The sequence below is a fragment of the Callorhinchus milii genome, unplaced genomic scaffold (assembly GCF_018977255.1).
Source record: "Callorhinchus milii isolate IMCB2004 unplaced genomic scaffold, IMCB_Cmil_1.0 Scaffold1, whole genome shotgun sequence".
Lineage (NCBI taxonomy): Eukaryota > Metazoa > Chordata > Chondrichthyes > Chimaeriformes > Callorhinchidae > Callorhinchus > Callorhinchus milii.
Genome location: NW_024704742.1, coordinates 25,170,085 through 25,197,272, shown reverse-complemented (window position 1 = coordinate 25,197,272; position 27,188 = coordinate 25,170,085). Strand labels below are relative to the sequence as shown.

At 43.0% G+C, this 27,188-nt stretch overlaps 2 protein-coding genes across 8 annotated transcripts in view; one reads left to right on the top strand and one right to left on the bottom strand.

The window, feature by feature from the left end:
* Nucleotides 1-644, bottom strand: part of slc2a9l2 (solute carrier family 2 member 9, like 2) — a 191,068-nt gene extending 190,424 nt beyond the window's left edge. The window contains exon 1 of the mRNA XM_007897325.2: nucleotides 518-644. The gene's annotated coding sequence lies outside the window, so the exon portion shown is untranslated. The remainder of the gene's footprint in view (nucleotides 1-517) is intronic.
* A 9,877-nt stretch (nucleotides 645-10,521) lies between these two features.
* Nucleotides 10,522-27,188, top strand: part of LOC103190869 (protein transport protein Sec24A) — a 58,840-nt gene continuing 42,173 nt past the window's right edge. For 2 of the 7 annotated variants that reach the window (XM_042338671.1, XM_042338652.1), the window contains exons 1-5: nucleotides 10,522-10,639; nucleotides 13,411-13,496; nucleotides 15,541-15,656; nucleotides 21,314-22,414; nucleotides 26,955-27,116. In XM_042338671.1, the coding sequence (XP_042194605.1) occupies nucleotides 21,337-22,414; nucleotides 26,955-27,116 (1,240 nt within the window). In that variant the 5' untranslated portion in view covers nucleotides 10,522-10,639; nucleotides 13,411-13,496; nucleotides 15,541-15,656; nucleotides 21,314-21,336. Of the gene's footprint in view, nucleotides 10,640-10,695; nucleotides 10,743-12,059; nucleotides 12,171-13,410; nucleotides 13,497-15,540; nucleotides 15,657-21,313; nucleotides 22,415-26,954; nucleotides 27,117-27,188 lie in introns of those variants that run through there. The other 5 variants (XM_042338656.1, XM_042338664.1, XM_042338657.1 and 2 more) reach the window with 5 other exon arrangements.

The following is a 27,188-nucleotide window of genomic DNA, read 5'->3' as shown; positions in this document are numbered from 1 at the left end:
CAGTATGTGAAGGGTTTTAAAATTCAAACCTCCCAATATGAAAGGCACATGATCAAATGTGAGTATTAATATTAACATTTCCGGTGAAATCTCGGGTTTATGCCCCTGTTCCCAATTCCCCAACCATCAGGAATAACCTCTCACTATTTATTGTGACACTATTAAAGCGTTACAAAAATCGTTCAGAGGCAGTAAACTTCGCTGGATTAAAAGAAGTACAACAAAACCCTAAATTTAAATAGGCCCTTCACAGAGGATAATGTCTCAGAGCACTTCACAGTAACAGGGTCAGACGCCAAGCAAAAGAGAAGGGGTAGGTCATAAGGCAGGATTTAAAGACAACCGGAGAGAGTGCAAGATGGAAGGATAGAGGTAGGGGAAGTTCCAGAGGTTAGAGGAGTAGTGACTGAAGGCTCAGAAGAAGTAAAAGAATTATCGTGATTAGAACTAACTTACCCCTCTCATCCAGAAAATAAAATGTTGTATCGTTAGTGACTGAATGAGAAAAGATACTTACAAATGTAGTGCTCGAGTGCAGATTCAATGACTGATTCTACAGCGTATCTCGAGCGTCAACTATACTTTCCGCTTTATAGATCACATTAAAAATGTAATCAAGTTTAAAAAAGGTCACATGGCAGTCTCACAGAATCAGAATTCGTTAATCAAAATTCCAGTCACGGGGCGCAGTCTATCTAAGGAGATTTCAGATTAAGCATCATCTTTGTTAGATTAATTCAGCATTTCCCTTTGCCTGCACTTCCTTATTATTGAGTTACTTCCCGGGGGGAGAGGCGGGGTTGAAGGGGAGGGTGGAACGAGGCACCAGCAGGATATCATGATGTTTTCCAATAATATGACACACTGAGCACTGTTGACACTTTATGTTATTTACTTGTGTTTAGTTATGTTTAGCATTTCAGATTCAAGTCCACGAAAAAAGATATGGCCTAGGATTGTGGATGGGAGACAAGGGTGACAATCTAGGCGCAGCTTTATCTTCTGAACAAATTAGATACCTTAATAGATGCTTAGACAACATTTGGGTGACATCCCCCCTCTAATCACATACCATTCCTTCACCAAGACAATGATGAAAGGACTTCTCCCAAACAGCTGTGGAAAATGTTGCACCGAACATGGTGACGGATCATTATTTGTCATGAAAATGATGCCGCTCACACCCATCCTCTGGATGTCTAAATACAGTTAAACACTTTTATTGAATATAATTAAGTACTTCTAAATACAATCAGCATCATGTTTCAGTTGTTGGTCAATGCACTGTAGAAAAAAGACATGAGGGTAACGAAACTTTATGGACACTCTGTACATGAGAGCAGCACAGAGTAATTCAGCTTTTGATTCCTTTATTCCCTTATCATGTGAGCAAATATTTGGCCTCCATTTTGAATCAGCCTGAAATAAGAACTTGTCCAGTGATTTCAGTGAAGACAGTCTCCACTGTCATTTGCAAGGGCAGAAAACTGCCTCACCAGCTGTTTCACATTGAGCTGTTCTATTGAATAAACATAGAGAGGCTGTTCAAAGATTGAAAATGGTCCCAGTTGAGGATAAATCCAAGATAATTATCGACAATAATCCTTGTCTTTGATATAATGCTGGAAAATCTCAAAGTGCTTCACAGGTAATTGCTTTATCTAATGTGTTTTAAATGATCACAAGAGAGATTCAAATGAAGAGGCCCTTTGGCCCATTTGATCTCATACTTCTAGAAGACCACACTGCCTGTCCTTCCATCACTCAGCTTGGTTCAGTTGGTAGCACTTTCACCTCTGAGTCAGAAGATTGCAAGTTTAAGCTGCACATCAGGACCTGTCTCTCATAGCGTTTTTCAATTTTTTCACCTGATATTTGACATTTTGACTGACCAAAGTGTACCTTAGCTATAATCAGCTGTATGAACGACTTGGATAAAGGAATAGAGCGTTTTATGTCAAAACTTGCAGATGACGCAAAGTTAGGAGGCGCAGTAAATTGCGTACATGGGAGCAGATGGAATTCAATGTGGGGAAGTGTGAGGTCATCCACTATGGATCCAAAAATAACAAAACAGAATATTTTCTAAATGGTGAGAAACTGAGAACTGTGGAGGGGCAACGGATTTGGGTATCCATGTACACAAATCACTAAAAACAAGCTCACGTGTACAAAACATTATCAAAAAAAGCTAATGAGATGCTGGCCTTTATCTCAGGGGCTGGAGTATAAAGGAGAGAAAATGATGCTTCAACTGTATGGAGCCTTGATCAGACCCCATATGGAATAGTGTGTTCAGCGTTGGCCACTGCACCTCAGGAAGGATATATTGGCTCTGGAGGGGGTACAGCGCAGACACACCAGAATGATACCAGGGCTTAAAGGATTAAATTATAAGGACAGGTTGCATAAACTTGGTCATTATTCCCTTGAGTTTAGAAGGTTGAGGGGTGATCCGATTGAGGTTTTTTACAATAATAAAGAGATTTGATAGGGTAGATACCGAGAAACTATTTCCTCTGTTGGGAGGGGATCCAGAACAAAGGGGCATAATCTTAAAATTAGAGCAAGGCAATTTAGGAGTGAAATTAGGAGACAGTTTTTCACCCAAGGGTAGTGGAAATCTGTAAGAGTTCTGTAGCTCACTGGTTAGAGCACTCACCTTGCAAGCGAGAGAACTGGGTTCGATTTCCGGCAGGGCGAAACCTTGGGCAAGTTTTCTTACTCCACACGCCTGATAATAAACCCTCAAGAAAAAAAAACAATAATAAAATTGGGTTATTTCAATCCATGACTGTTTGTGGGACACTGCTATATGCAATTGGCTGCCCTGTTACGCCCACAAATATACACTCAATCACTTTACAGTATATTCTGTGAAGCGCTTTGAGACGTCTAGAAGATGTGAAAAGCACTATATAAAATGCAAGGATTATTATTATAAATCTGGAGCTCTCTCCCCCAAATGGCTGTGGATGTTTGATTGATTCACATTTTCAAGACTGAGGTGGATAGATATTTGTTAGGTCAGGGTATCAAGGGCTATAGGGCAAGGGTAGGTAATTGGAGTTAAGATACTGTTAATAATTTGACGGTTAATAAGAGTATAGAGTTTATTGCATAAGATAAAACATAAGATTCAACAATCTGTAATCAAATTATATTACATATAACAACTCAATAACAGTACAACACATCTATGTGAGCTAAACATTTACCACACAGCATGCACACAGGGGTTGCTCAGTAAACCAGACCAACAACACACCTCAAAATACACAGCAGAGATCAGCCCCTGAAAATCCCTCTGGAACAACTGATTCTTGCAATCTTAAGGCTGCCCAGTGTCTGGGCCTCACTTAGTACTTCAGACAAACCGTACCCGAGACTACACTTTGACGAACCTCCGAGAGATCAGCCTCTGGAGTTACCCCTCAGAGGCAACTGACTTTCGTAATACCAACACTAAACAGGGACTGGCATCCGGTAAACCCTCGGACACCAGTTCCTGTTTAGTGTTGGTATTACGAGAGTCACACACAACAACAGTAGTACTGACGATACAGGGACAACAACATGTTTCCAGGTACTGTTTGTACTCCAGACCAGATAGTAAACCTGGGATCACACTTTGACGTATACTGAAGAGATCACAGAACTATCACAGAATCACAGAGAGTGGCTCCTGGAATTCAACAGAAACAATCAGCTTTTAGCCCAGCACCTCACTCATGCTGCCGACCACTACTCCTTTTTCACTTTTAATGGTCACTTTCTTACTGGAGGTAAATTTCCTCAATCCTGTACATACACATGGGTACAATAGAATCAATATCGATTCTAATGGGAAGTGCTCTGATCCTCTATACAACTCCAACTATTTCAAAGTTACATCTTCCATTTATGTGTCGCTAACTCCACCTCCCCTTGTCACAGAGATAGCCCCCACCCCTGACAGACTGCTTTGTAGAGAGAGAGATATGGATAACTTCTGGGCAGCCTTCCACAGCCTCTTGTTTCTCAGCCTTGAGATAGGGGGTGTCTGAGGCTGCAGCCTTTCCTTTCTGTGGTCCATTGTTCTTACAACTTATACTCAAGGGACCGATTGCTCATTATCTCAGAGGAGTGAACACCTTCCCAGGAAAGTATGAAATATAATCAGAAGCTAACCTCAACCCGTCCAGCAAAGCTACTTTTAACCATTTAAACATCAAAAACCTTCTGGAACATTCGATTGCTGTTTGAAATATACCAAAATATCCCAAGGTGATAGTCAATATATTTCAACACTACTCCTGTTTCTATGTTTCTGTTTTTTTAAAAAAACATGACGATGATCTATATGAATCTATATGAATCCAGGTCTTTGGGATGAACTCCCGACGTAAAAATAATTTTGTATTGTATTTTGTACCCTTGCTCACTTCAAAGTTGTTTAATCAGGTTGGGACTGTCCTTGAGCACCCATGGGCAAACTCTGATTAAGACAATTCAGGACCATTACATCAACAATTAACAAGAGAACTGTAGAGGTAATAAACAAAACCCAAAATACTGAAGATGCCGGCAATCTGAAACAAAAACAGGAGTCGCTGGGAACACTCAATAGGTCAGGCAGCATCTATGAAGAAAGGAAAATGAGTCAACATTCTGACAAATGGTCGTGGACCTGAAACATTGACTCACTTTCTCCATAGATGCTGAGTGTTCCCAGCGACTTCTGTTTTTGTTGCAGATGTAATAAGTTCATATCTTTCTTCTCTTCAAGGTAGAACATATTGCCATTTCCCCATAATATTTTATCGAGAGTTATATCAACTACCCATAACTATGTTACACTTAGATATAAATTCTACAATTCAGCTCAATTTAATTGGGCTTATAGTTCTTCAAGTCATTTTGATACTGACTATCAAGCATATGCAATCTTCACTCGATCAAAACAACCAATTTATAATCAAAATTGCCACTCTACAGTCACTAGCCGAGAACCAGAAGCATATCTAACTTAACTAAAACAATATTTTAAACAATAACTTGTTTATGATCACATCAGTAAGACAAGAAAAAAATTCCTACCCAGTGACCTGTTCATGCCCCCTCAGTTTAAAACCCCCTGGTCTAGACTGACATTACAATGTCTTGGCAGGTGGAGGTGCTTGTTGGAGGTGCTGTACTTCAGATAAAAACAAGGTATGAAGGAATCAGGATTAGAGTAGTCAACTTCACTGGTGCTATGTTGGAGATATGGTGCTATGCTGGAGATAGCACCAGCATAGGTTTAATGGGTGAAATAGTTTCCTCTTATGCTGTAATTTCTATGATTCTCTGTACGTTGGCTCCCACAATTATTTGATTTATCCTCATAAACTCCGCTTAGTAGAATATATAACATTAAACAGTCTGTGGAACTGATTAATAAAAACACATTTTCATTTCATTCCTTTTGCTGTTTAGAGACGTTGTCATTCTTTACTAAAATTGCACATCTCTGCAAACCGTGATGTCAGAAGGTTGTAGTTCAGTTGGTTCCACTCTGGTCCTGCGGCAGGAGGTTGTGGGTTCAAGCCCGAACTCAGGACTTTGAACTCACGTAGTCTAAGCTGGCATTCCAATGCAGTGCTGGAGTATCCTTCATTATTGGAAATGCCTTCCTTCAACAACCACAAAGTTACATTTATAAAGAGTCTTTCACGTCGAGAGGACGTCCCAAAGCGCTGAAAACCAGGGGTCGGGACCCGAGCATGGGGGAGAGGTGGTGTACAGGTGAGGGAAGGCAGAGAGGTGGGAGGGCGACGAAAGGCACGATCGAAGAGAAGGGTCTTGAGACCGGCCTTGAAGGAGGCAAAGGAGTCAGCAAGGCCAAGGGACTGTGGGATGGAGTTCCAGAGTGTGGGGGCAGAGAGGCTGAAAGCCCGGCCACCGATGGTAAGGCGGGTCAGGCGGGAGACGTGGAGCAGAACGTGGAGCCCGTTGAACGGAGGGAGCGGGCAGGAGTCAGCAGGTCAGAGAGGTAGGAGGGGGCAAGGCCATGGATGGCCTTAAAGGTGAGGATCTTGAATTCGATAAAATATTATTCAGATAAAATATTAATCCAAGTTCCCATCTGCCTATTCAAGTGAACATTAATGATCCCACGGTATAATGTATTGAAGAGGACGTTTCTCCTGGTATCCCGGCTAACAATCCCCGAAACTTCATGACTGTTTGTGTTTTGTGCACAGATGGGCTCCCGGGGCATTCGTCTACAAATACACAGTCAGTCCACTTTACAGTATATTCCTGTGAAGCACTTTGAGACGTCCTCCTGATGTGAAAGGTGCTATACCAAATGCAAGGATTATTATAAAACACATTACTGTGGTATCTGCTTCCTCAGTGTCAAGCTGCTTTAAAAAGGAGAGAGTGTACTCTGGTGGTTAGTTAGATGAATTACACCATCTCAAGAAAAATCACTTAAAATACAGTAGAAATTTAATTTGCATTTGATAGACACCTTATCACATCAAAGCATCTCAAAGTCGGTTTTATGTTTAAAAGACCGATATATTCACAATGTATATTGAAGCTCCAAGATCTGTTAACAGTGGACTCACCGACAGTCTCAGTGCTGCAATATCCCACATGAGGTCTGACCAGGGATCTATAGAACTCAGACAAGTATAAGAGAGACTGATTTAATTATCCTTGCATTTGATATGGTATCTTTAATTGTCAAATATCTCAAAGTACTTCACAGGTAATTGCTGTCAAGTGTAATAATTGTACATTTATCATCAAACACAGCAGTCAATTTGTGAATAGCAAGGACCTATAAACAACCGTGACCAATTTTATCTTGGGGATTATTGGCCAGGACACTGAGAAACTACAATTTTGAGACATTTCAATGCTTTAGGCGCTATAAAAAAGCAAGTTTGTATTTTCTCAGAATCACTTTCAAAATTATGAGCTGAAGTTAGCATTTCATTCAATATTTAACACATGAATGGCTGATAGCAGATCCCCAACCTCATGCTATTTTCAATGCCGATGTCTGAGAAGCTGAGCCTGTGAGCTTGGGCTCTTGGTTGACAGATCACAGATTGATGTTCAGTGGGGCGACAGTTTTTTTTGAATTTCATGTTTACTAAATAGCCAGTCTTCTGCTGATTGGGAGGCCTCAATGTTCAAGCTAGATGTCCACTGCTGAGGACACAGCTGCTCAAACGTCTCCATTGAGAATATAATACAAATGTCCTTCACGGTAGTAGGATATCCTAGACCACTTTGAAATCAGGTGGATCTGCCCATTCATTGTGATGAATATTAAATGTTCATTTCTTTGGACCTGAATCCTGTGTCCTTGATCCTGTTCCCCCAGGCCTGGCTGCTGTGTACTGGCCCTGGTTGTCCTGCTGGTTCTGGTCCCAATGCTCCTGGTCCTCTGCTCCTTTAATCCCTGTTCCCGCTCCTTTATTCCCTGTCAGCATTTGCAAAGCACTGTTTATAAAAAGGAGGGAGCCAAATACCACAAGCCTCTGGCTGTAACCTTGCGCTTTAAACACACAAACACACACGGTACATACAGATTCTAATTTTTGGTCAGCTGGGTATCTGACACATGTGGAAACCCATCACCGTGCTTAAGAGTATCCAAACAAAGCTGAGAATTCCACGCAACTCACCCACACATGGAAATCCCAGAGATAGATTGTTGGAATGGAATGAGCATTCTCTCACTGGAGGGAGACATCCTGCTTACTTAATTCCGCTGAGTAGTAGGCGTAGGTTGGCCAGAGTCAAGGTTTGAGGACCCCAGAGTTTGCGTTGAGGTACTGCTGGGGTCTAACCAGTTAAAACCTCGGAGCTTGCCATTGACAGCACGGTTTGGCAAGCTATCCCTCTGACTGTCCAGCTCGGACAACCCTACCCGTTAGGACTTTGGCTTGCAGGGTTAACAGGAGCTGAGTGGGATGACCCCCTGCCCTCAGTGACTGGCCTGCCTTTCCAAGTCCTGCCCATGAGCCAGGCTGGCTGTTCTGTTCTTGCTCAGTTACGACAGTCCGTGCCAAGCATATCACCTTGGAACCAGTTCAGTTCCAAAGAGACCCTGCTTACCTCCCCCAACGACTGATCTGCCCTTCCGAGTCATAGTCACTAGTGGGTTGTTCGACATCCGACAAGTGTGGGTTTGAGCCCGCACTCGGTGAATGGCAGGTACCGTGAACTCCCTGCGAGCTTCCCTATGGGCAACACAGCTCAGCATGAAATGGGTGGGAGCATTGGCACCAACTTCCTGTCCACAGCTCAGGAACACATCCCTTCCCATTGAGCGACTGTTCCACCATTTGGAGGTGCGGAGTTCAAGCAGCAACTGGTTCCCTGTCTGAGGCTAATCAAGATGGGTCCCAGGCGTTGGATGTACAAACTTTTGTTCCCGAACTCGGACTCCAGGTAAAGCCTTCCAGCAGCTGCCACACCAAGCTTCAGAGTTTCCTCATCGACTATCTACATAGACACAACAAAACAAAATTACATTTGTCTAGCGCTTTTCACGTCTTGAGCTGACACACACAGTATATATAGTCACACAGTACATAACAGACGCACATACACAAAGTGTACACACACACACAGTACATGCAGACACATTACTTACAGACACAAATGCAGTAGATACACACACAGTTTAGACACACACAGTACATACACACAGTATAGACACACACACAATACAGACACAGTACGTACACACTCACATACAGACACACACACAGTACATACCCATACACAATACAGACACAGTACATACACACACACATATACAGACAGACACACACACAGTACATATACACACACTGTATAGCACACACAGTATAGACGTACACACATAGTACACACACAATACAGATACACACACACAGTACACACATACAGTACATACAGACGCACACTCAATACAGACACACACAGTATAGACGCACACGCAATACAGACACTGTACATGCACGCACACACACACACCTACAGACAGACAGACAACACACAGTACATTCACGCACGCACAATATAGACACACAATACAGACACTGTACATACACACACACAGTATAGACACACACATACAGATACACAGTACACACACATACAGACACACACTACACACCAACAATATATACCACACAAACACACAGTATAGACACACACACATACAGATACACAGTACACACACACATACAGACACACACACACTACACACCAACAGTATATACCACACAAACACACAGTATAGACACACACACACATAGATACACAGTACACACACACATACAGACACACACACACACACTACACACCAACAGTATATACCACACACACACACAGTATAGACACACACACATACAGATACACAGTACACACACATACAGACACACACACACTACACACCAACAGTATATACCACATACACACACACAGTATAGACACACACACATACAGATACACAGTACACACACATACAGACACACACACACACACTACACACCAACAGTGTATACCACACACACACACACACAGTATAGACACACACACATACAGATACACAGTACACACACACATACAGACACACACACACACTACACACCAACAGTGTATACCACACACACAGTATAGACACACACACATACACAGTACACACACATACACACACACACACACAAACTACACACCAACAGTGTATACCACACACACATACAGATACACAGTACACACACACATACTACACACCAACAGTGTATACCACACACACAGTATAGACACACACACATACAGATACACAGTACACACACATACAGACACATACACACACACACTACACACCAACAGTGTATACCACACACACAGTATAGACACACACACATACAGATACACAGTACACACACATACAGACACACACACACACACTACACACCAACAGTGTATACCACACACACACACACACACACACAGTATAGACACACACACATACAGATACACAGTACACACACACATACAGACACACACACACACTACACACCAACAGTATATACCACACACACACAGTATAGACACACACACATACAGATACACAGTACACACACACATACAGACACACACACACTACACACCAACAGTATATACCACACACACACACACACAGTATAGACACACACACATAGAGATACACAGTACACACACACATACAGACACACACACACACTACACACCAACAGTGTATACCACACACACAGTATAGACACACACACATACACAGTACACACACACATACACACACACACACAAACTACACACCAACAGTGTATACCACACACACATACAGATACACAGTACACACACACATACTACACACCAACAGTGTATACCACACACACAGTATAGACACACACACATACAGATACACAGTACACACACATACAGACACACTACACACCAACAGTGTATACCACACACACACACACACACACACAGTCGCCGCCGCTGTGTGGTGCTGTGCTCCCTGAGCTGAGGGGGAGCCGGTGTTTAATGTGGGGCAGCGACTGCAGCACAGACAGGAGGAGGAGGAGCAGTGCCGGAGAGCCACCGGGAAACCAGTCAGAAGGTAATGCCGTCTCCTTTTAACCGTTTTAACGGTATATTTACCCATCTGCGTAGACGTACCATATACTGTGTGTATCATCTCCGAAAGGGCTGCGGGCGGTGAGGTGAGGTTTGCCCTCGTCGTTGTTTTGTGAAGCGAGTGTGTGGACAACACCTCCTCTCCTCCTCCCCTCCCGGGGCTGGAGCTCGGCCTCGGCCTCCTCTCCTGCCGTGGGGGGTCCTCAAACTACCCCCAGCCGAGAGGGGGGGGTCCTCAAACACAGCCCCGCACAGCCTGTCTGAGCCAGGGATAAGGCCTGGGACTGACTGACTGACTGAGGGAGAGAGGGAGGGAGAGAGGTGTAAGGATCGCCCACACACTCACTCACTCACACACTCACAGAGGTGCAGGTGTGTGTGTGTGTGGGGGTGTGTGTGGGTGTGTGTGTGGGGGGGTGAGTGTGTGTGGGTGAGTGTGTGTGGGTGTGTGTGTGTGGGGGGGTGAGTGTGTGTGGGTGTGTGGGTGAGTGTGTGTGGGTGTGTGTGTGGGGGGGGTGAGTGTGTGTGGGTGTGTGTGTGTGGGGGGGTGAGTGTGTGTGTGGGTGTGTGTGTGTGTGGGGGGGTGTGTGTGTGTGTGTGTGTGGGGGGGTGAGTGTGTGTGGGTGAGTGTGTGTGGGTGTGTGTGTGTGGGGGGGTGAGTGTGTGTGGGTGTGTGGGTGAGTGTGTGTGGGTGTGTGTGTGGGGGGGGGTGAGTGTGTGTGGGTGTGTGTGTGTGGGGGGGTGAGTGTGTGTGTGGGTGTGTGTGTGTGTGGGGGTGTGTGTGTGTGTGTGTGTGGGGGGGGGGGTGGGTGTGTGTGGGTGTGTGTGTGTGGGGGGGGTGAGTGTGTGTGGGTGTGTGGGGGGGGGGGTGAGTGTGTGTGGGTGTGTGTGGGGGGGGTGAGTGTGTGGGTGTGTGTGTGGGGGGGTGAGTGTGTGTGGGTGTGTGTGTGTGGGGGGGTGAGTGTGTGTGGGTGTGTGGGGGGTGAGTGTGTGTGGGTGTGTGTGTGGGGGGGTGAGTGTGTGTGGGTGTGTGGGGGGGTGAGTGTGTGTGGGTGTGTGTGTGGGGGGGTGAGTGTGTGTGGGTGTGTGTGTGGGGGGGTGAGTGTGTGTGGGGGTGTGTGTGTGGGGGGGTGAGTGTGTGTGGGTGTGTGTGTGTGGGGGTGAGTGTGTGGGGGGTGAGTGTGTGTGGGGGGGTGAGTGTGTGTGGGGGTGTGTGTGTGTGTGGGTGTGTGTGGGGGTGAGTGTGAGTGCAGTTTGACTGTGGTGGTGGTTGTGTGTGTGTGTGGGGGGGGGGGTGAGTGTGTGTGGGGGTGTGTGTGTGTGGGGGTGTGTGTGTGGGGGTGAGTGTGAGTGCAGTTTGACTGTGGTGGTGGTTGTGTGTGTGTGTGTGGGGGTGTGGGGGTGTGTGTGTGTGGGTGTGTGAGGGGGTGTGGTGGCTCCTGGACTAGGCCTCGGCCCTAACCAGGCTTCACGGTACTAACTCTCTGGCCCAACAGCAGCAGCAGCAGCAGTGGGTGAGGGAGAGGGAGAGGGGGTGAGGGAGGGAGGGAGTGGGGGGAGAGGGTGAGGGAGGGATGGAGGGGGTGAGGGAGGGAGGGATGGAGGGGGTGAGGGAGGGGGAGGGGGTGAGGGAGGGAGGGAGAGGGTGAGGGAGGGAGGGAGAGGGTGAGGGAGAGGGAGAGAGGGAGGGAGAGAGGGGGAGGGAGGGAGAGGGTGAGAGAGGGAGGGAGAGGGGGAGAGGGTGAGAGAGGGAGGAGGGGAGAGGGTGAGAGAGGGAGGGAGGGGGAGGGTGAGGGAGGGAGGGAGGGTGAGGGAGGGGGGGAGGGAGAGAGGGAGGGAGAGAGGGGGAGGGAGGGAGAGGGTGAGAGAGGGAGGGAGGGGGAGAGGGTGAGAGAGGGAGGGAGGGGGAGAGGGTGAGAGAGGGAGGGAGGGGGTGAGGGTGAGAGGGAGGGAGAGAGGGGGAGGGAGGGAGGGGATGAGGGAGTGCTCAGGGTCTCTCTGCACAGCTAAACCTGGCTGCAAATGTTAGGGCCTAACAGCAGACACACACACATACACACATATGTATGTATATATATATATGTATGTATGTATGTGCTATTTCCAGCACTACACCACACACCGCACCGCGAGGCCAGTTTGAAGAACTTTTATTTTATAATATGTCTCGACTCCTGGAGTCTCCCTCTCTCTCTCCCTCTCTGTAGGGTTTGGCTCTGCCTCGAGTGTAGCCTTTTGGAGGGACCAGATTTCAGATGTGCAGGACTAGGCCTGGTGTAGCTTGTGGGTCAAAAATTCAGACTTGGATTATTTTTCTATATCTATATATATATATATATATTATATATATATTTATATCCATATATTCTGGCCTGTGCCTGGGTGCGAGTATTTTTTTTTCTTATTGGCGAATTAAGTCTCCTGTTAAGCTGACCTGGAGCAATATAAAAATCAGACCTACGCTCCTATTACCTGTGAACCTCCAGAGAAATATTTGGATGTGACAGCTTAGAGTGGGGATAAAAAAACACATGTGTGCGTCACATGGGATTTGCATTGTACTTTGTCTTACTTTATTCCCAATCCTTTTAGTTTTTTTGTTTATATTTTTTTTAAAAAAAAGCCCTTTCTCTTTGCTTTGTGGCTTAACCGCTTCCTCTCCAATTGATCTCCGCAGCTTCCTCTTTTTCTCTCTCTCTCTCTCTCTCTCTCTCTCTCTTTCATCCAAGTATTTTTTTCCATTATATTTCCCAGTTTGTCCTGACGACTCCGATCACAAAAGATATTCCGCTGTGGAGGAAGAAGAGTGTCACAAATAGTAGGAACCGTAACATATCGTTGTGGGTAATCTAGTTTATTTTCCCAGCTGTGAATTGTTACTGCAAGTGTAAAAAGAAAGCAGTTTGTGCGGTTGTAAACAGTGGACTACCCCTTGTTGTGAATGATGCAGATGGCCCAGCTCCTGAGTGGAATTAAGTAATAATCCTCTCATATTCCACTGCTTGCACTTCCTGCAGTAGGTATTAATTTTAATAGGGTTTATTTATGATTGGGATGCCTTAATGCCTTAGTTGTCTCTTGCTTCCTTCCTCCACAGCTGTTTGGCAGCCATCTTGAAGCCCCCCTTCTCCTGGGTTAAACTATTCAATGATTAAAGCTATTTTGCAGTCAAATAGAAACCCAAGTCAAACATGGAATACCGTAAGAGTATTAACTACGCCTCTGTATGTACAGAATATTCATTTATATCGCCAAATACTGTTCTTAATCAAACAAAACTTGATATAGCGCCTTATATGGTATTTCAAGAAGCCACACCCAGTGAGTTACTTTTGTAGTGTAGTGAGATGTCATCCCAATGTGACATACTCAATAAAAGTTGTTATATTGCTAGTGGTAATAATAATAATCATTATATTTGATATGGAGACTTTCACGACGGGAGAATGTCTCGGAAGCTCTGCACAAGACTTAATGTAAAGTGGAGTTTGTGACTGTATTTTGTTGAATAACGTGGCAGCAAATTTGCGCACAGCAATGTCTCACAAACAGCAGTGAAGTGAATGACCAATTTTATTTGGGGGGATTGATGGCCGGGACACCGGCAGAAACTTCCTTTTCAATTAGCGCCACGGGATCTGTAACGTTCACCTGAACAGCTGGGGCATCCTAGGTTTTAGGACCTCCAATGATACAGCACCGCCCCCCCCCCCCCCCCCACACTTCTAGACTATGTTACAATGTGGGGTTTGAATCCACAACTTTCTGATTTCAACGCGACAATGCTACAACTGAGCCAGGCTGACACCGTCTATAATACCTTTTTAATACGAGTGAATTTATTGAAACATCATACCAATTGCGCAATTCTTTTGCAAACGAGTTATGTGCTTTGTGAATGTGAGATTTGATTATACCATCACTCCCTCATATATGTCTCGTCCAATTGCAACTTTCAGATTCGTAATACTCTTAAAGATTACTGTTGCAGAAATACTATGGGAACAATAAGAGGAAGCCTACAAATACACATCACTGCACATTACAGAAAAATCTGTGAAGCACTTTGAGGCGATTTGATGTGAAAAACTATGTAGAATTATAATTTAATGATATGGCACGGAAATGGGCCATTCGGCCTAACTAGTCCGTGTCAGTATTTATACTGCACTCTTCCCTTCTCCTATCCCCCTCTATTCTCTTCTCCCTGTTTAAGTTTCCTCTTAAATACATTGATGTATTTTTGCTTAAACCAGAGCGTCCGGCAGTGAGTTCTATATTCTTGCCACTCTCTTGAGTAAAAAAGCTTCTCCTAAACTTTCTTTTAGATTTACTACTGGCTATCTTATAGTTATGCCCTCCAGTTTTGAACTCATCAGCAAGTAAAAACATCCATTTGTCGAATCCTTTTACAATCCATCAAATGCAAAGATTATTATAACCGATTATGATACTCTAAGATCACTCTGTCAAGATTTGTAAATTTACAGATCAATATAGAATTCTCTTCTCATCAAAGCTCTTAAATTTACCATTGGCTGGAGAATCTTCCCCCTAACTTTTTTATATCTGGTTTGGAGCTCGACTTACTAGGTAGGATGTAAATTTGAAATGATCACTGAAGCTTTCTACTTCAATATTTAAATATAGTATTATCACTGGGATTGCAGTGTTGATGGTGGATGCATGATATTTTCACAGTATATGTTTTGAATATAGTTTGACTCAACAACGTTCAATTTTAGATATTGCCCTTGAGGCATAGGTGAGCTTGGTGAAAATGACCTGGCACAGAGGCAAGATTGCTACCAGCTGAGTCAACTTGTCACACACTGGACATATGCATTGTTTGATTTTAACTTATACTCTTTTGTTTCTACTTAGGTAACTCCCACACAAGTCTCCGATATCAGTAGTCTGACCCCAAACGGATTCTGACTTGCACTATATCAGAAGGGTGACCAGCAGTGTTGAAGTACTTGAAGGATTCTTATTTGAAAGTGAGTTAATATGAAACGTTTTGATCCAGTGATGTATCTGTATAAGGCTCTGGTTAGGCTGCAGCTGGAATATTGAGTTGGGAGTTTGGGGCACCACATTAAAGAAAGGATATTAAAGTTGGGGAGAGGACACACCATAGATTCACAAGGATGATGACTATGATGACTATGATGAGAGGCGAGAGAGATTAGGACTCTTTCCATTGGAGCAGAAAGGAATGAGGGATGACATGATGTATGTGTTCAAGGTAATGGAAAGGGATTGAAAATATCAAATCATGAAAAACTTTGAGAGATACAGAAACAGGAATGGCCATTCAGCTCCTCGAGCCTGTTCCCCCATTCTTTCAGATCATGGCTGATCTTTACCTCAACACCGATTAACTGCCCTCAATACCAATTATCTGCCCTGAACTAATTGAGGGAATTAATTCAAGACTGACTAAGGGAGTAAAACAAGAGGTTTGTTAGAAATTACCTTCATAATAATCCTTGTGTTTGATATAGCGTTGAGACATCTCAAAGCGCTTCACAGAATATACTGTTAATAATAATAGTCCTTGCATTTGGTATAGTGCCTTATCATGTCATTCAGACATCTCAAAGTACTTCATTGAATATAATGTAAAGTGAATTGACTGTATATTTACCCAGAAGGTTCCCAGTTTATGAAATAATTTGCCAGAGTCAAATTGTTGGAACAGGCTGTTGGAACAGAGTCGTTTGGGGCATTTAGAAAGGAACTAGACAAACACATAACGAAGACGGGTGTTAAAGGGCATTTGGATTAGGATGGTTTAAATAGAAAAGCAAACACTGACATGAAATGAATGTCAGAATGGCATCATCCTATATTTCTATGGGTCAATGGATGAAGACTGAAGATATAAAACTACAAATTATACCTCAACTTTATTTAATTTACTTTATTGTGTAGCACATAGAGACTTTAATTCATATGGTTCTAAGCTATAATCTTAGCTACAGTTTTTAGGGTTTTTTCAAGCACTTGAGATGCATGAAAGGTTCCCAATGATTCTGAGTGTACAGCATGCAGCCCACTGAAACGTGACTGCACTTGACAGCAATTACCTCTAGTAGGAGATGATCTTGGCATGGGATATTTGGAGGTAGATGCATAGCGCTTTCTGACATTCATTTCTGTGAAAGCTACAACAACAACAACAAAATTACATTTGTATAGCGCCTTTCACGTTGGGAGGACGTCCCAAGGCGCTGGACAGACAGAGTTTCAGACCCGAGTTGGGGGTCGGGGAGGGTGGAGGGCAGGAGGGAAGCAGGGAGATCGAAAGCACGGTCGAAGATAAAAGTTGATAGCTACTATATAAATTCAAGTTGTGGTCGATATAGTAGCTGTGAGATATACAAGATTGTTCCATGTGGATCAGATTGCAAGAAGCCTTGTGGGTGATATATCTCCAAGGCATACAGCCTATTATGCTTGATCTGAATGTGCCAACTGTTTATCATATGTTTTATCATAAGGCTATTTACCAATATTTTAGCTAAAAGTTTGCAATCTATATTTAATTGAGAGATTGGAATGTAAAATGTGATATTCACAAACTAGACATGCTGAGTTAATTGCAACTTCAGATCTGCAATTCACCATTTTGAGATTTTACAAATGGTTGAATCCACAAATTTAGCAAATCTTTTGCTTTCCAGTCTTTGTGGGACTTTTTGTTAGGGGCTTCTTCAGCTAAAATAAAAACTACGCTTCATTCAGCACATGTCATATGAACATTTGGAATTGAGTATTCAATTTTCTTACAAATTGTATAAATCCATCCTTGGATAGATTAAACAGAAGTTGATCACTCCAATTATTAATAGTCTTGGTGGAAGCTACCTGATTTGTTCTGCCTGGTTCATTTTCATTCAAGCCTTAAATAGGGTGAGCTTTGCGTTCCCTCTTAGTTCCTCCCTCTAATTCTATATACTTTCTCTAATTTATCCCTGGGCACCTGAAAATGTGCACTCTGTCTATGCACACTCTCCTTTTAACATTTACCTTGAAGTCCACAGGGCTTCTTCTACACTAGCATTTTATAGCACCTCATCATGTCGATGTCTCCCAAGCATTTCAGAGGTAATTGCTGTCAAGTGCAGTCACGTTTCAGTGGGCAAAGGTTATAGCCATTTGTGCCAGTCAACACCGACAAAGTATTCATGAGGAGAATGTTCAATTAATCTGAAGGACACTATTGCCTTAAATGCCCTCACAGGAATTTTTAGCCTAAATCCCACATCACAATTCATTAATTGTTCCCGTATTTCTCTGGGAGCATTTCTTTAGAAAATGAGAGACTTCAACTCCTCCAGCAGATTTGAGTCTCCATCATGCAATAGTTGTCTCTGGACTTCCCTTGTGTCAGGGTTAATGTTGACATCTTTATGATGAATTAAATCTGGTCGCAATGGAGATAATCTTTGCTAAAGACTGGAGATTATCTGGCACAAGGGGGGTATAAAATCTATTCTGGAAAAGCTGTCATGAACCTGAAGTATAAAAAATAATTCTAATGCCTGGAAACTGTCGCCAGCTTTCAGATAGCTTTGTGTCTTCACATATTTTTCTATACCCTGCACACAGCCTTCAGCAGCTACCGAGAGTTTTTATAAAAATGTATCCCAAACTCTATGCAATTTTTATTTTGTTTTAACTTTCAATGGATATTATAGACGTTTATTTACCTTTATTTCTTCAACTATGTAACTTTCTTCAAAGTTCTGAATGGTAAGATTACCATGGACGTTGTTTCCTGCGAGCTATGCTTGGGCAGTGACATCTTTATTAACCTTATGACCTGGAATTTAGCTATTTTTGTAGTTCAAAATAGTTAAAAAATATATTTTCACAGTGGGAATTTATTTTTCTTGATTGGGTGTCTGGAAAACCAGATGAATATTGTTTTCTTTATTGATTCAAATCGGATTAATTCACAGCAAAGGAAAGATCCATCTGACTGACTCTCACAGAATGCCCTTCTGGATCTATAATTCTGCCATTCATTTATACTGAGAGACCTTCCCAAAACTGTATGGTTACACTAGCGCTTAAAAGATAAACGAGAAGCAACTGTGTCTCCCATACACCCTTCAGGTACAATCTTGGACCATGGTTCACCTTGAGCTCAGTCAAAAATGTCTTTTCCCCCCCCACCCACCCAAATCAGTACACCTGCCTTTCTAAACTCACACTAGATACGTGACCCCCCCCCATCAATTCCAATCATCTCATTCCCCCATCGAAACCAACCTATAATTATTTGATCAATGTTTGACACTCATGGAAACTGATTGCCTTTCTCTAAAGAGTTTCCAAACCAAACTACCGAGTTCCACAGATGTACGGTTTCTAAGGTTTGGGGACATGAAAATGTACGTTGGGGTGCTGCTGGAGATTAACAAGATTTGCAAATGTTGGCAAATGTTCAGCAAGGACCAACAACAAATTTACACTTATATTCGCACCTTTCACGTCAGGAGGCTGTCCCAAGGCACTGGACAGTCCAGGGTTTGCACCCAAGCTGGGAACTGGGGGTGGGAGTCGATGAGGGAGCTGGGGAAGGGATGGAAGATGGTCAAAGAGGAAAGCCTTGAGACAGCTCTTGAAAGAGACAAGGGAAAGGATGGAATTCCAGAAAGCGGTGACAGATTGGTAAGGCGGGGGACGTGCAAGCAGGCTGCTGATCAGAGGGAGTGGCTGGGTTTGTGTGGTTTGAGAAGGTCACAGAGGTAGACCAACGTACTTTTCAGGACTTTTTGTAAGATGAGTGGGGAAAGAAACCCAGCATCCAGTAGTCGGCTCCTTCAGTACATGCTGACGAGCTATGCCGGTCGATCTGCCATCAGCACTGCTTTAGAGTAATAGGGATCTGCCTGACTCAGGAACTGGACGATCAAGACTGCTGCAAGGAATAACTCAGATCCAGGATTCTATTCTTTTGGTGTGTCACCTTGGAACCAACGCTTTGCTTTTCCTCCTCTCTTCCCAGAGATACCCTACTTATCTCCCATCTCCCACCCTTGAGGATACTCATTAGTTGGATGTGATATATCTTGACAAGCTCAAGGTTGAGTCCTTGGTAGGTGCCTAGCAGGTACCAGGAATTCTTCTGACTCACTTAGTCTTGCACAATTCAGTATTATCCAGTAAAATAAGCCAAATACAGATCCCGACTTCAAAACCCAAACATAATCCTAAAGAAAGACACCATTTCATATTCCTCCTGAGGTAATTCTAAAAGGTTCTTCAATGAATTGGGTTTATCCCTTTTGATTGTTCTGAGAAGCAAACAGAAGACATCTTGATTTCTTCCCCGGTGGGAAAACCCCACAGGGCTTTTAATTTCGAATTAAGTGATTGCTCATTTCATTGTTTGTGGAATGGTTACCAGTGCAAATCAACCTACCGAACACTCAGTTAATTTTTCCTTTAATTTTGTGAAGCAGGTTGAGATGATTTCTATGTGTAAATCATATTTGAAACTATTCTTCTCCTCCCCTGCTGGACATCCACATTTTCTACATTTTTCTCCACTGCCTCCTGTTTATTCGATTAACTGTTTCTTAAGTTCTATCAATTTAGATTTCAGTATTGAAAGAAGAATCAATTTTAAAATCCGCAATGGATTTTTTTTCATATAACACTTACCTTGGGAGGTAGGGTTTAATGTAGTTCAAACCTCCTCTGTTTAGAAATTGTGAAACTGCCCAACCTGTAAGCCTCTGACTATAAAGTGTAGTGATCCACTTTGAAAATAGATGTGCTTGCTTCACAATATTTGGTAAACTGATAAAGTAGTATCAGACCAACTTTCAGCAACAACAACTTGCATTTATGTAGTGCAGCACTTCACATGAGGTGGTGTCTTGGAACTTTTGAGACATGTGAACGATGTGATAAAGTGCTATATCAAATGCAAGGATTATTATTATTAAGGAGATTAATCCTTTAAGGGATTAATCATAAAAAAGTTAAGGAGTGACCAGTGGGCACATGTAAATGTTTACAAGCCTCCAGTGTAGTTAGGGAATCACATGGTGTACAAGTGAGATCTGACCATCCATGGTAACTTAGTATGAAATCTTTTCCTGTTTTTCCTCCTCCCCTTCACGTGTAGTGGAAATGTGAAACTCCTTTCCAGATAAAGCAGTTAACATTGTCGTTCCTTACCCTTTAGAAAAGAACTGGATAAATATTGAAAATGGGAATTGATAGCTGTACACCTATTAATCCTTAAAAGTATCTATCCAGTACATTAAATTATTGCAAGGGAACCCAGTTATAATGGTATATCAGTATAGCGTTGCCTCATTTATAAAGTGCTGATGTCCAGTGGACCTATACTAACTGGAAGCCAAATCCTGGGGCTAAAAAATGGGCAACATCCAGGTAGTCAGTTTGCCATTCACCGTCTTGCACTACGCACAGCAAGCAGTGCTGATGTCGCTTCCTGCGTGTTGTGTTGCACGTGTGACACTTCTGTCACTTACTGAAGGCTAAAAGTATGTGCGCTCTGAGCTGGAAGTGCCACAGACGTCACTTCGCGAAGGAGCTTGATTCATTTCAGATCTGCAAGTGCTTATCATAAAAAAATTCTGTACTCATGTATGCTTTCCTTTTTTAGACCCAACAAAGAATCTGTTGTCTATGCAGCAACCTCTATCAACTGAATATGGAGCACCTCTGCAGAACAGCAGTACTGCTCCAGAACTTTACCAGCAAGTGCCCAATAAAGCATCACGTCCACCCATCACTGGACCGTGTGACTTCACCTACTACCAGAATAACTACCAAGCGTCTGGCCAGAACATGGTTACACCTTCCCTGTGTCCGTCATCATTGGGTACTTCTCAAGGATCTAGTCAGATGTATACCACACTTCCATTGGCTCCTTCATCAATTAGTCCTCCGGGTCCTCACCAGACCATTATCAGACCTCCCTTAAGTTCTCCTCAGCAAACAAATTACTCTACGGGTGGACAATATCCTCGCCAAGTTCCCTATAATGTACCTTCTCAGGGAGTTGCTCTTCATTCTGCTCCTATTGCTAAGAATGCTTATCCTGGATTATCTTATAATGCCATGCCATCTTTCAGTAGCCATTATAATGTCCCTTTAACTTCACAGACTATTCACCCCACAACCAACCAGCCTCTCCTCCCCGCTACCAACCAGCCTCTCCTCCCCGCTACCAACCAGCCTCTCCTCCCCGCTACCAACCAGCCTCTCCTCCCCGCTACCAACCAGCCTCTCCTCCCCGCTACCAACCAGCCTCTCCTCCCCGCTACCAACCAGCCTCTCCTCCCCGCTACCAACCAGCCTCTCCTCCCCGCTACCAACCAGCCTCTCCTCCCCGCTACCAACCAGCCTCTCCTCCCCGCTACCAACCAGCCTCTCCTCCCCGCTACCAACCAGCCTCTCCTCCCCGCTACCAACCAGCCTCTCCTCCCCGCTACCAACCAGCCTCTCCACCCCGCTACCAACCAGCCTTTTTTCCTTGCTACCAACCAGCCTCTCCACCCCACTACCAACCAGCCGATAGTTGGTATCTTGCCCAGTCATGTGAAACCACTGCCAGAAACTGGACCAAGACAAACGCAAACATCTTTTCGGCCAGTTTCTGTTGGAAGTACTGCTGCATCATGGCAATCCCCATCTGTAGGATCAACAACAACGCCAACCACTCTGATTGCCAAACCTTCTGCGAACAGTCAAACAAACAAAGGTCAGAGATTGTTCAGATTTTTTTTCGAGGGTGGGGTATTCATTATATTGAGAGAAGGGAGAGAAAAGTACACTATATGGTCCTTTTTTAATTTGAAGAGCATGTCTGTGGGTAACTCTTATGTGCAAAAAATTATCTTGACTAAAATAGCAATATTGTAGCTTGCTTACTTTTCAGCATTGTTTGGTCAGATTGTAGTACTTTCCGACCACAAGATTTGAAAGTCATACTTTTAAAAGGTTGCGCATAGCATTAGCCTTTTTTTCAGCTCCCATGGATTTTCAGTAGTTTCAGCTGCATCTGATTGAAGGAGAGCACTATTGTTGGCTGCTAAAAATTGTATTGAAATTCTAAATTTACGACCAGATCAAATTATAACTAATTATTAATTGGAGTGTGTAACGCTGCAAAATGAACACGCGGTTTCTTTTAAGAGGAGCAAGAATTATCGGATGGAATTTCAAAGACTTTTACACCTTTGTGAAACTATCCAGGTGACTTGATAAGAATCATAATAATCTTTGCATTTGATATAGCGCCTTCTCACGTCGACTTCTGGACTAGAACAATCTTCATTGCCTTTTAATTCTGTTTTTTCTTCCATCGGTTTTGCTCTCTAGGTTTGTGTGTTTTACCGCTGCCTTGTTTTTGGAGCAATGTCACCCTCTGAAAGGAGACAGACTTGTATTTTTGCAGCACAGTATTGCCAAGATATTCACTAGGGATCGATTTTCTAAATAGTCACCTGCTCTGTGAGCGTGCATTTTCCGGTTTCATTTGCCTGGATTTTACAGGCCCAGAACAATGTACCAAATTTTTTGATGTTATTTAATGAATTGGAAAGCTGCGGGTAATTACTGAGATGTCAATTGTATCAAATTGATCAAATAATGATAATGGCCAATTGGAAATGTTTGGGCATTTTATTAGACATTTCGTACAAACTAAATTTTGATTGCCAAGCAAAAATAAAGCAAGTAAGATGTTGAGTATTTCAACATTATGTATTCCTCTAGACACCATTAATAATATCTATTACTCAGGCATTAGAAGTTGCTTTACTCCTGACACTCTTACCATTCTTATGTTTGTTCCTGCTTAATGAGGTTTAAGTCTACACACTTAATAATTTTGCAGTATACAGTAGTTGCTTTGTAAATACATTGTTTTCCCTCAATTTACACCTCAAGGGGGTCAACCTGGCTCAGTCGGTAGCACTCTTGCCTCTGAGTCAGAAGGTTGTGAGTCCAAGCCCCAAGCTGGGATGTTGAATTTGTATAGTCTAGGCTTACATTGCAGTGCAGAGCTGGGGGAATGCTGGTTGTTGGTCTACTGTAAAGAACCAGAGATCAAACCAACTACTGTTTGCAACCAGAGTTGTGTTTATTAGAACTCAAGGTTCCGTTCAAGTTCCCGTTGGGCGAGGACAAGTGGGTACAGTCAATAGATCCATTAACAAAACAATACTACCGTTCCACAAATCTTCCTTGCAGTTGTCAATTGTTCCGCAGGTCTTCCCCGTGGTTGTCAGCTTCAATGTTCTAGCTTTCAATCTTCCATCCACGGTATGTCTTGTCTTGGAGGCGCCCACTATCTGGGTTTGGCACGGCCTTTTTAAGCTTGTAGTCGTCCAATCATCAACTATTGATCAGATCGCTTGGGTACACGCATTGTCCCTGTGATGTTCATGTGAACATAACTCACTCGCACAATACATCGCGCAGTTGCTACGTGCCTGGATTGCTTCTGCTTATCAGACTACCATGCTTGTTTTTCAGGCTTCCTGTCCCAACCGTTTCTTTGAATCGTGAGTTTCAGTGGTGACACATACCCTTCTGTGATCCCGATTGTCAGTTACAGATAACATCGTTGCAACGTTTACTCTAGCTTGTTTTCAGCACATCCCAACTTAAATTTTGACTTGTCAGCTCCCTTTGTTAACTCTTATTCTGCTGGTAAGCACATCCACAGTAAGCACAAGTCTTAACACTACTTGGGTCTAGATTCAGTGTATTTTCCTAGCATTTTGGAAAGTCTAGAATGTGACAAATTCTTAAATGTAGTTATAACTTAGCTAAAGTTTTTGAAGTTGTTTTTCAGGACTAAGACTGCTTTTTAAAATTTGTCAAATTCCAGAAAATAGACTAAATCTAGACCAAAGTGGAATTTCTATCCCCATTATATCGACAACAAACCCCCAAGTCAGGCTAAGTGCAGATTAAATCTTCTATTCTACGCCAATGATCTGTCTCGGGCCCAACCACAGAAAAACATCACATGCTGCACCAGATGGTGAATTTTCCACCTCTTGCACACTTTGTTAGGATTAAATTTATGGCAGTTTGGTGCAATTGGGCTACCAGGGGATATGTTCAATTTTGGATGTGCCAACCTTCGGATGAGACTTCTAACTGAGGTCCTGGCTGCCTGTTCAGGTGGAAGTTAAAAGATCCATGATACTATTTGAAAAGAAAAAGCAGTTTATTCCTAATGTCCTGGCCTATAATCCCCCAGATAAAATTGGTCATTCACTTTATGGCTGTTTATGTGACGTTGCTGTGTGTAAAATTGGCTACCCCATTCGCCTACAAATGCGTAGTCACTACGCTTTATATCCTGTGAATTACTTTGCAATGTCCTCTGAAGGCGAAATGCGCTGTATCAAGTGTAAGATGTATTATTTGTTTTCTCCATTCTGTTTCTTGCTTTCCTGTTTACCATTATCTCCTTGTGGTCTCTGCCTTCTGTTTTTTCTCTCTGGTTTCTTGTTCTCCCTGATCTCCTCTTGTTCTCCCTGGTCTCTCTTGCTGTTTTTTTTACGTGGTGCTTCTTCCCAATTTGAACAGTCACGTCCCCAACATTTCAAGCAAGAACAATTCTTTAAAAAGATTACTGGTCTTAAACAGTTCAGAGTAGCCGAGTGCCAAATAAGGGGTAAAATGGCATAGAAGATACCTAGTTTACTGGACAATAAATCATCTTAGAGTCAAACCTGCACACATTATTCATCCGTCTATCAGCTTTGTGAGTTATGTAACTTTTGTCACTCAGTGATTTATCTTTCTGTAACTATTAACCCCCCCCTTGAATTCTCTATGAAGATCCAAGTTTATAGTCAAAATCGGTACCTTGTAATTGAAACTGTCCACACTATACACCCTTTTAAAGCATTTAAAACTGTGCTTTGAAAGGTTATTTCATGAAATAATATACATGATCCTTTCTAAAGCACAGTGGATGGTAAAATAGGATTGGTCTATTTATGGATGTAAGCTGTATGGGACTGCTTATTGCTTACCGTTTTGCCTAGGAAAGCTGGAAGGATAAACTGGCAGGGAGCTTTCTGGGAACAGATGTGACATTATTTAACTTCTTTGGTCTCATCGTACCATTAATCAATAAAGTAATATTTTACTACAAACTGATGAAAAAGGGCCCTTTGTTGATACTAAGAAATACAGAGGTTATATATAGCAGCATGAGAAATGTGAGTTGGCAAGAATATTTCATTTTTAGAGCTGCTTTGAGGATCAGTAGTGCGCATTCTTAAGTAAAATTGCTTAAGCTTGACCACATGTCTATGCTGGCTAGCATTTAAAAATAGCAAATTCAATTGACTTTCTGCATAAAATTGTTTAAAAATTCAAAGCTGAATTTTTTTTTTAAATCCTTGCATTTGATGCCAGAAGAATGTCTCGAAGTGCTTCATAGGATTTATGCTAAAGTGTAGTGACTTCATATTTTGTAAGCAAATTCAGCAACCAAATCGCACACAGAAATGTCCTACAAACAGCCATGGAGCGACTGGACAATTTTATCTGGAGATTTTTGGCTCGGACACTGGGTGAAATTTCATTCTCTATTAGAATAATGCCATGGGATATTTAACGTCCCCCTGAATAGGCAGCAGGGTTCTTGGTTTAATGTCACATACAATACAAAATGACATTTGTATAGCGTCTTTCATGTTGGGAGGACATCCCAAAGCGCTGGACAGTCAGGGTTTGGACCCGAACGGGGAGGGTGGAGGGCAAGGGGGAAGGAGGGTGACCGAAGGCACGGTTGAAGAAGAGGGTCTTGAGACGAGTCTTGAAGGAGGCAAGGGATGGGCGAAGCTGAGGGACTGTGGGATGGAGTTCCAGAGGATGGGGACAGACAGGCTGAAGGCCACCCGCCAGTGGTGTGGCAGGCAAGGTGGGGGAACATGAAGTAGGCAGAGCCCGCTGAGCTCATGTGAAGGATATGAATGGAGCACACTACATGCCTGAACCTTCAGAACAATTATAGTTCCAATGGTAAAGGTTGGATAGTCATAATTAGCAAAGTTTAAAATAAAGTTTGCTACACAAATGTAAACAAAAATAATTTGGTTTAAGTTTTTACAAGTGATCAAAAGTCATCACTTTTGTTTTCATCTTCATTTGACTGGATAAGCCTCAAGATTCCTTTTGCATCATGTAATTTGAATAGTTGCTGTCTTGTATCAAACAATGCCTGTTCAAGTCAGGAAAGTGGTAATAAAAGCCTGTTCTGCATTTAGGTTCGATATCCCATCACATCAACCAAAGTTATCAGCTTGGCAGACCAAATGTAGGACAGTTTCCACCAGTTGGGACTCCTCTTGCAAGACATCCACCTACTTCAGTTGGTCCACCTGTATCTGCCTCTGCACCACCAGCTTCTGCATCAGAGGCACAAGAAGGTAAATGTTACCCCTCTCTCCCATTGTGATTTTTATCTGCCTCTTTCTCTTATTCCCCCTCACCCAACAACA